The 10021-nt window shown below is 41.2% G+C and overlaps 2 protein-coding genes across 4 annotated transcripts; one reads left to right on the forward strand and one right to left on the reverse strand.

Annotated features, from left to right (window-relative positions):
• The first annotated feature begins 313 nt into the window (after positions 1-313).
• On the forward strand, positions 314-4213 carry LOC137740094 (G-box-binding factor 1). Of its 3 annotated transcripts, none has more exons than XM_068479900.2 (12): positions 314-628; positions 1129-1263; positions 1349-1396; positions 1510-1599; positions 1727-1816; positions 1936-2111; positions 2244-2301; positions 2527-2575; positions 2655-2848; positions 3277-3354; positions 3527-3652; positions 3853-4213. In XM_068479900.2, exons 2-12 carry the CDS (start codon positions 1204-1206, stop codon positions 3931-3933), a joined length of 1050 nt encoding a protein of 349 aa, XP_068336001.1. In that variant the 5' UTR covers positions 314-628; positions 1129-1203; the 3' UTR covers positions 3934-4213. The 3 variants fall into 3 exon arrangements, with proteins under 3 accessions (XP_068336001.1, XP_088542311.1, XP_088542312.1); XM_088686185.1 differs by having other exon boundaries at positions 357-628; positions 1349-1428; XM_088686186.1 differs by lacking the exon at positions 314-628 and having other exon boundaries at positions 659-1263; positions 1349-1428.
• Positions 4214-5468: 1255 nt separating this feature from the next.
• Positions 5469-7716, reverse strand: LOC137747281 (scarecrow-like protein 15). Its single transcript, XM_068487365.2, has one exon. The coding sequence runs from the start codon at positions 7379-7381 to the stop codon at positions 5735-5737; it is 1647 nt and encodes a 548-aa protein (XP_068343466.2). The 5' UTR covers positions 7382-7716; the 3' UTR covers positions 5469-5734.
• Positions 7717-10021: the final 2305 nt, after the last annotated feature.

Genomic DNA, 10021 nt, shown 5'->3' on the forward strand with positions numbered 1-10021 from the left:
AATAAATAATAAAATTTCAATTTTAAGCTGACGTGGTCGCCAATCAAGGAGAGTTAGTAGAAGAAACCGGATGGAAGGAGAGGAGATTAGAGATAAGAACAAGATAAATTAATAAAATATAAGTAACAAAATAAAATAATAATTAAGATTAAAATAATAAAAAAGGTAGTTGTCAGGATGAGTCATCTTGGCTTCTGCACCGTCACGATCTAATCCCGTGAAACGTGGACAGCTGGACGCCTCTTCCTCGCACGTGTCTCCCCCGCCAAACCCTAACCCCCTCTTCCGGTACACCTCCACCACACTGGATCTCGCACCCACACAACATATCATGTCACTCCCCCAGACCAAAACTCAACTCACCGTCCCAACTAAACAACGACAAACTGAAAGCCCAGGAGGCAGCAGCCAACGGACACGCACACACAGCCTCCCTCTCTCTCCTCTCTCTCTCTCTCTCTCTCTCTCTCTCTTTCTGTGGACGCACTTGCACTTGTCTTTTCAGAGTTTTGGGGTGTAAATTCCAAATCCAAAACCCTAGATTCCTAATTTCATAGCCGTTGATCTTAAATAAAGTGCAGTTCCACCTGGACTTCCACCTCACTCTCTCTAAACGCCATGAAAGCAGGTCTCTCTCTCTCTCTCTCTCTCTCTCTCTCTAGCTCCTTTCTCTCTTCTTATATAATTCTCTCGCATCACGCGTCTCCTGGCCTGATTTATCTTTAATTGCCTTTGGATTTCGTGTTTGTATTCCACAATTTGTGCCAAAAATCTCAGCTTTATTTGAATTCTGTGTTGTTTGCATGAGCCAATCTGTTGCTGCTGCTAATTTATTACTGTCAGCTTTTAATTGTAATTGAAATTTTGAATTTTGAGCTTTTAGGTAGGAAAATTAGTTAAATTTGGATAAAGGGTAGGTTTAATTTAATCCACTATCGGGTAAATTTTGTAGCTTTGGGTTTCAAATCTGTGTGTTTGAATAGTAAATACTTGAGAATTTGAATGTGATTCTTCAACAATTGAGCAAGTAATTTTGTTTTTGATTTATTGAATTAGTAATTTTGTTGCTGCTAAATTTTAAGCATGTAATTAGTGAATCTGAGGACTGTTAATTTTGGTGTCCTTCAGGTTCTTCACAGATTATTTTGAAGAATTAAACGTGATCTGGTAAAATTAGAACTAAAAGGGGTATTTGCTGAGAAAATGGGGACAGGGGAAGAGGGTACTCCTTCTAAGCCTTCCAAACAAGCTTCTACACCTCAGGTACTTCCCCTCCCTTCCATCCTCCGTTCTCGTCCTCACTCCTTTTCCAGCTCGAGTTTTTATTTTGTTTCTGATGATTGTGCAGGAATTACCAACAACACCTTCGTATCCCGATTGGTCCAGCTCTATGCAGGTTCATGACGAAAACACATTCTGGATCAATATGTAATTTTTTTTTTTAAGTAAGCATATAGATAACATTCATATCCTGATAAACAACAGCTTACAGCTAACTTTCTTGTTTAGGCTTATTATGGTCCTGGAGGTACTCCGCCTCCCTTTTTCGCCTCCACTGTTGCTTCCTCAACTCCACACCCCTATATGTGGGGAGCCCAGGTACATGTCCTTTACTTTTGAATGATATACAGGCATACATGTTCCTTAGGAGCGGTTGCTTTTTGTTTGTGTCTTCTATTTTTTGGAAATAGGTGGATTTTATTTTTTGTTGTTTACAATTTTTCAGCATCCTATGATGCCGCCATATGGAACTCCAGTTCCATATCCGGCCATGTATCCTCCAGGTGGAGTTTATGCTCATCCCAGTATGGTGATGGTATGATGCTATTCCTCTTGCATACATATGCGTGTCATCTTCATAGATAAAAATGGACTCTGTTATTTAGGAAGATCTCAACCTGATCAGCTGATTTCTTTTATTTAATTATTCTGTAGACCCCAGGCGCACCACAACCAACCCCGGAGTTGGAAGGGAAGGGTCCTGACGGGAAAGAGCGGGCTTCAACCAAAAAACCCAAGGGAACTGCAGGAACTGCAGGTTTGGCTGGTGGTAAGGTTGTGGAGAGTGGAAAAGCAACTTCAGGTTCAGGAAATGATGGCGCTTCGCAAAGGTGTGCTGATCTTTGCTTTGGATTCTTGCTTTTGACAATTTTTAGATTTTTCTCTTCTTTTTACATTTGTTCCAAAGAAGATTTTCTACCAACACTGCCTTGTTATTTGAATGTAAATTTTCTGCTTTATAGTGGTGAAAGTGGTAGTGAGGGTTCATCGGATGGAAGCGATGATAATGCTAACAATCAGGTGTGTATGTGCATTACAGCTAATTATGTATAGGTGATCTTTGTAACTATTTCAAATGGCTAACAGAGTTTGGAATCTTTCAAAACCCATCTAGAAAACTAGCGTTGGCCAGTTTAAGCTTGCCAACATCTGAACATAGATAACATCTTTAGACTTTTAAACCTAACAAAATTCTTAAGATGCATTCTCTTTCTTCTAATGAAAACATACCTAATTGCTCTTTAGGAGTATGGTGCAAACAAGAAGGGAAGCTTTGACAAGATGCTTGCGGATGGTATATTAATCGTGTTCACTCTACTGTCTGCTTATGTTCTATTTTCTAAAATGGTTTTCTCACAGTTAATCTTTTTTAGGGGCAAATGCACAAAATAGCACTGGGACACTTGTTCAGGCTTCAGTGCCTGGGAAGCCAGTCTCTATGCCTGGAACTAATCTGAATATCGGAATGGACTTATGGAATGCATCCTCTGCGGGTGCTGGAGCTGCAAAAGTGAGAGGAAATCCGTCAGGTCCTCCATCAGCCGGTGGTGCTGAGCATTGGATTCAAGTAGGGATCTTTCTATTATATTCTAAATTGTTATTTTGTACTGATTATCCATGCAAAACTGTATTGGTCTAGACTTTTGGCATGTTATGTTGGGCGTTTTTAGTTTGGTCCCGGACTGCCAATCTGGAAGCACCAATGAAACAATCGAGTAAACTAACATGCTAGATTGTCTCTGCCAAGAGAAAACCTGACTACTTGTGTGTGTGTGTGTGCGCTTGTGCGTATAAGAATGATTTTTTTTTTTGCAACTTTTATGGTTTTGTTAGTAAAACTATTACGCTTAAATTTTATTGTTCATTCAACTTTTAAATTGGATTCCATTGACATTTTGCAGGGGTGCAAGTCTCATGAATTCATTTCTTAAAAACCCTTTTGTAATAGTTTTAGCTCCTCATAATGTTTTTTTTTTATTTTCATGATTTTGACAGGACGAACGTGAACTGAAAAGGCAGAAAAGAAAGCAATCAAATAGGGAGTCAGCTAGGAGGTCAAGATTACGGAAGCAGGTACAGATGTACTTCTGCACACTTGTTGGCAGGCATTTCGTGTTCTATATGCCTTTCTTGATATGCATCCTGTGCTACAGGAGGATGATGTGTTTTAAAGAAGGATGCGCTAAGACCTGAACAAAAACAATTCATATGCCTAAACTGCTCCTCCGTTTCTTATGTTTTTCAGGCAGAGTGTGAAGAGCTACAAGCAAGGGTAGAGGCTTTGAGCAATGAGAATCATAGCCTCAGAGAAGAGCTGCACAGGCTTTCTGAGGAATGCGAGAAACTTACATCTGAGAATGCTAATATAAAGGTTTGTTTTCATACGCTTGCATTTTGTTCATTCTATACTTGTATGCCATCCATTATCCGGTTCCAGGAGAGAATCCTTGCTGATTAGGGTCCTAGCTTGATGCGTTAAAAGCAATCCAAGTTGCTCGAAAAGTTTCACCAGTCTGTTGCACGAGTGCAGTCCATCTTTTGATGAAGTATGTCTTTTTTGCTGCTATACAGGAAGAACTGACACGAGTGTGCGGACCCGATTTGGTAGCAAACCTTGAGCAGCAGCCTGGTGGTGGTGAGGGCAACAGCTGAGATGGAGTATTAGTCTTGCTTTGTAGTAACAGAGATTGATTGAGCTCGGGAAGCCACACGACCCTTCCTCGGATTGAGCTCGGGAAGCCATGACCCTTCCTCGGATTGAGCGTAGAGAAATTGTTTACCTTACTAATTTATACACTTTAAACCCTTTTCCCTGTAACGGTAACGTTTATTTGTGAAGTATGTAGCTGCTGATGAGTTGGAACCCCGGGAGCCATGCAGATTGTTGTATCATTGGGAAAAGAGTGTATAGTAGATTTACTTCCATTTGCTATTTCGAGTTTTTGAATCGAAGTGTGGCTTCGGATTCTTGTGCCCCATTTTCTCTCTTTCTATACATGCCTTGGGCGTAGGCCTTATTCTCTCTCCAATACCCAAATTTTTTTCAAGATATTTTGCAACTCTTTTTTTACTTTTTAGAGTGCTTCTATTTGGACCACATTACAAACCATCCCGACTACAAACTCTAATACAAGTAGTTCTTCGGTTCTCACCTTTAGACGCATAAAACTGATGGTTGCCTACGCTTGTTAATAGAAGTAGGACGTACTATTGTATAAGAAATTCACTCGTTTTACGGTTTTATAGAGTTTGTTTGTATGCATGACCGATTTTGGTGTGTAAATAACGCCACTCTTATTGTTTACATTAAAAGGTCACAGTGCTACAGTTTGGATATTTCTTATTTTTCCTTCTCAATGAGTGTACATTTCAGTATTTTAGCCACAAAGTGTAAAACAACAAACAGCACTTCCATAACCATTCGTTTTGATCCAAACCAACAAAGTGTAAACAACTCATTAAATGGGCAGGACACACAAATGTTCCCACGTGCAGTTCAGTCTGCGACACCATCAAGCTCATTTGCCCATGACATGGAAAGTCAAATGCAATAAAGATATGATTAATCACCAAATCCTATCTTTAATACATTTTTGACTGAAGAACAACTTAAAGAAGTGAGGAATCCTAATCACCATGAATCAAGGATACTTACTTGATAATTCTAAGATATTATCTCTTAATTAATATCTTAGAATTATTCCTTCCTCATCCATCTGAATGACTCACCTTGGTCAATCTGATGCCTTCATAGGTAGGGCAAACCCTAACCCTAGGTCTCCTATAAATATCTTATCTCCACCAATTTCTGCTTTTACCATGCATTTAAGCCCTAAACACTCACTCTTTCTAGAGTTACTAACTTAGGCACCGGAGATCCATTGGCCAACCTCCCTATCTCATGGGCACGTGTGCACGTGTGGTTTTGCCCTTGATCAAATGTGTTGATTGTTTTTGTAGGTACAATTTCATCAAGACTGAAGACGACAATTTTTTACTACCACATTTTCCTCTCTTTTGATAATAATACTTTTTTTTAGAACACATAGGTTGAGATTGATTTAGTGTTTTGGTGACTTTTTGAGATGTAAAAATAAACTCGAAAGGTAAAAATGGGCAATTAACTTCTACGTGAAAGGAACTAAAAGAACTTAATTATGTACAAGGAAATGTGATCTATGGGACAATTTCAAATAATTTACGTAGCTTCACTTTTATGTTTCTTCCAAAAAAAAAAAAAAGAGTTACAAAAACGAAAACCAACGAGAACCAAACATACACCAAAACAGCAAAACTACTCCCAAACCCAACAAAACAAATTGGTCGGCCGGGATCATTACCTTAACACTTAACACATAATTACACCCCAAACCCCAATGGTTAAGAGTATAGGCTACTTAATAGATATTAGCTAGCTAGTTTTCTAGGTCGCTGCTGATGTTAATTAGCTCCTCTAATTACACCTCCATGCGGACGTGACAACCAGGGCCCTATCGTGCCAGCAAAGCACCAACTCGGCCTGCCGTTTCGCCACGTGGAATCCCCTGACCTGGACCTTCCCCAACAAGCACTGGGCCTGAAAGTCCGCAAACTGGCTCAGCTCCACCGCCCTCATCCCCGCCCCCTGAAATACTTCCCTCCACGGCGGAATCCGCCTCCCTGCCGCCTCCACTGTCGCCTGAATCTTCGGCCGCAGCAAATACGTCTCAATCTTCTTCACCACGTCGCTGGAAGCCGCCACGGACGCGTCCAGCGACTCCAGCATGATTGAGAAGAACTCGAGGCCAGAGATGAAGTTCCTCCGGAATGAAGTTGTTCCGGCATCCCCCATCCCCTCCCCGTCGACGAACACAACGACGCTTGGCGACACGCGGCGCATGTTGCCGAGAAAACCGGAGATGTTGTTCTGGGAGCTGAGACGGCGGAGGATGTATGGAGACAGAAGAACCGCCGTCTTCTCTCCGTCCATGAACTTGACGGCCTTGAACGACATCATATCGAACGTACGGAGGGGGACGAACTCGACCTGGAACCTAATCTTGAGTTCCTGAGCGAACTGGGACAGGTTCTCCCGAATCAGCCGGGTCTCGACAGCGTACTCCTCGGGCACGACGGCGGTTATGCGAAGCACCGGTGGGACCGGGTTGCCATTATTTCGGCTTGCCACGTCAGCTTTCTCAGCGAGCTCTCTCATTAGGGAAGCGTACTGGCCGCCCAGGCCGATGTCGAAGTCGATGACGTGGATGAAGGCGGAGCCGTTGAGGGCTTCGAGTAGGGCCTGGTTTGTCGTGAAGTGAGAGAACATCGGGACGGGCGAAATTCCTGAAAAGCCGTTGTAGGCGCGGATCGTCTGGACGATGTCGGCCCAGGAAGTGAACTCGCGCGCCGCGGTGTCTGAGCCGTTGAGGAGGGACTGAAGAGCGTCCTTGAAATAAACTGCGGCGCGCTGGAGTGGCTTCCCAACGGGTTTCGACGGGGAGGAGGATCGCAGCCTGTGGTTCAAACGGTCTAGGATCACCTGGGCGAGTTGCAACTCTTCCGTGTCGAAACAGTCCGCGGCGCGGATTAACTCCTCGATGAAATCAAGCCCTACGTTCCAGTTGCCCGATTGATGGAAGTCGTTCGTCACATGGTCGTAACAATTCTGGGAGGAGTACACTTCGGAGAGATTGATGTCGTAATCGGTGTGGACGAGCTGGGTGGGATCGAACTGCTGAGGATGCGGGTACTCCGAAATCTGAGGATCGTTTGCATTCAATTGTGGGATTGAAGTCTTGAGATTTGGGACGTTGTCGTCGTGCAATCCTAAGTCCCTCATAATTGAGTCCCAGTCCAAGTTGTGCAGGACTTGCTCGTCCTCCCACTCGAGAGGATCATGGTTCGAGTGGGACAGCACGTTGGAGATGGCCGAAATTTTCGAGGGTCTTTTGGCGGAGACGGGGCTGGGGCTTTGACGGAGGTCGAGAACCGAGGTGGGCTCGTAGCCCCCCAAGCTCGAAATACCGAGGTGAAAGTTGACACTTGGGTTATTACTCTGGGGGTTGTGCTTGGGAGATTGGTTGTCGTTGTTGCTGAGTGGAGAAGAAACGGGCACTCTCATGGCGTATTTAGAAAGCCTTTTTTTTTTCTTTTTTGTGACTGGCTTATTTAGAAAGCTGTGATTTTGGTTGCGAGGAAGAGAAAATGGGTAGGGATCGAGGGGTAAGGGGGGCTTTTGGTGGTGATGATTGAAGGCTTTTTATCTTTGCGTGTGTGCATGGTGGTGGTGGTGGGATGGCAATGGCGCGCAATGGCATAATATAAGGTAAAGTTGTGTGGAAATGTCATACATGACAGACAGGGATGACGAGTGGTCAGAGGAAGGCTTTTAATCTCTTTGAAGCTTCTTGCTCAAGTCTTTGCATACAATTGCTTTTTTTGAGTTTCCTGTACATGTCTTTGTTTGATTCCCAGCCTAATCATGCTTTTTGTAATTAATTAGCTCACTTCTGGACTCTCTCCAGGCCATGCAAAAGCACTCAAACCATGCTAGGTGGATTTTTAGAAGGATCCCATAACAGTGAAGTGTGCGGTTGGCTAGCTGGTTGAAAGGGACCCGGCTTTTCTGTCCTCTCACTTCTCATACACTCTCATTCCTTCTTATTTTGTACGGTCACGGTTAAATCACGTCAACATTTTATATTGATTTTTTTTATAAAGATAATAAGACAAAAGTAATAGTAAAATAAAATGTTGACGTGGCTTAATTGTAACCGCACAAATAGGAGGGGATGAGAGTGTATGCGAAGTGGGAGGGCAGAGAAGCCAGGTCCGGTTGAAAGTTTAGGTTATGGTGGTTAACTTATTTTTATGCTTGATTGTGGATCTTACTTAGGGTTTAGAGTAAAAGGATAGAGAAGAACTAGGAAAATTTAGAAGGTGACTAAGAAAAGACATGGAGTATATTTGGAGCTAATAGAAGACTTGACACAAAACTAAACTAAGTAGCGTTCTAAGGTTCATATAACCAACCCCACTTAGTGAGATAAATTTTTTTTTGTTTTTGTTGTTGTTGTTGTCGTTGTCGTCATCATCGTCATTATATTGTGGATCTCGCTTGTGATAAACAATGTGGTTAATATGTATTTATAGTTTTATAAGTTTATAATTTAAGTGATAAAGAGTGTTTCAATTTCGGCTCTGGGTCTGCTGTCCCGGATTCCATGTCTCCTCGGTGTCTCTTTGTTTAGGTTGATGACACGTGTTTTACAATTTAAACCCACAAAACACTGTTACTTTTTATAAAATAAATTATAACAAATTCAAAGAAATAAGAAAACTCCCGATACCCAGAATTTTTGCGGTTAAACTTTTCACTGGTGAGGTGCATCTCTCTCTACTGAGAATTGTTCTGTTGGACGGTGATTTAGAGGTCACCGTACCGTTTCTCTCCCAGGTGCATCTCGCCCTCTTGAAAATTGCACAACATTGCTATCATGATTTGATCAGATCTGGAAAAAAAAAACAAATTAAAAAATAAAAGCACCGGCCGTTTAGCTCCCAATTGCAGAAACGCGTGGGCTCCGGCCACCGATCTCGCCGGTCTCTTTATTCACCAACACAACATCATCTTCTTCTTCAGCTTGATTTTCGAATTTTTCTCCTTTGCTCTTTGCTGGGTTTGCGATGGCGAGGCGGACGAGCACAGGAGTCAAATGGCTCTCTCCATGCCTGGGATTTAGTTTTTATTTGTTTATTAATTAGTTTTATTAAAACTTAACAGTGTTAGATGTTGACATCAAGTAAGAGACACGTATCAAAAAATTAAAAAAAAGACACAAATGAGACATAGAATCCGGGACAGCAGACTTGGAGCCTTTGATTTCATATTCGGTTTAACCGATGAAATTAATAACGATATAACTCTTGAGCAACTAAGGTATCGTTTTTTAAATGAATAATGCACATCTACACAAAAAGAATGGATGTGTGATACTAATGATTCGTCTATATAATGAATTTCACTTATATTAGTATTGTTGTCTTGTAATGCATTCACATTATCTATGTTGAAAGTCAACTTAATTACTTTAAGTTAAGATTTCATTTTAAAAACAATTTGCAATAGGAGAAGTAACTAGCTCAACTCCTATAAACTCTAGTAAGTTTCCTCAAATTTTCGATGTGGTAATTTTTATAAGGAAAACAAATGAAAATGGCTTGAAAACTTTGAGTTTTAACGATAAGCAAAAAATAAAGGGTAAAGTAAATAGTATTATGATTGACTTTTTAATGTAAAATTGTGGGTTTTCATTAAAATGAACAGTATCGGGAACTTTTCGTTAAAGTTCTCATCTTTATATCCTCATACGTCCTTTAAATATGATGAATTTTAAGCTTAACACATAGTCTAGAGACTAAGCGATACGATACTTACGAAGCTTGTGGCACAATGTATTTTATTAATTTCATTTCATCATGTTTCTGGCAAAGACTCATTCATGGGTGTTCCAAATACAGTTTTAATACCAGTTCTAGTCTAAATTCAGAGAGTGTCAAGTCTAGTCCGTTTTACCTTTCAATAAAGTAATTAATCAAACATCTTTTTCAAAAGCATCTTCGGTTTAAAGTTAAAAGTTAACCTATTGTAGATACAATCCCCTCAAGTCGCCTATAATGCCTCCATTGATTATTTCTACTCAGTTACTTATTAGACGTTTACTATCTTGTATTAGTCATATCATATAGGAATTAGAGGGAC

The sequence above is a fragment of the Pyrus communis genome, chromosome 15 (genome assembly GCF_041283825.1).
Source record: "Pyrus communis isolate YQ-2024b chromosome 15, ASM4128382v1, whole genome shotgun sequence".
NCBI classification, from domain to species: domain Eukaryota; kingdom Viridiplantae; phylum Streptophyta; class Magnoliopsida; order Rosales; family Rosaceae; genus Pyrus; species Pyrus communis.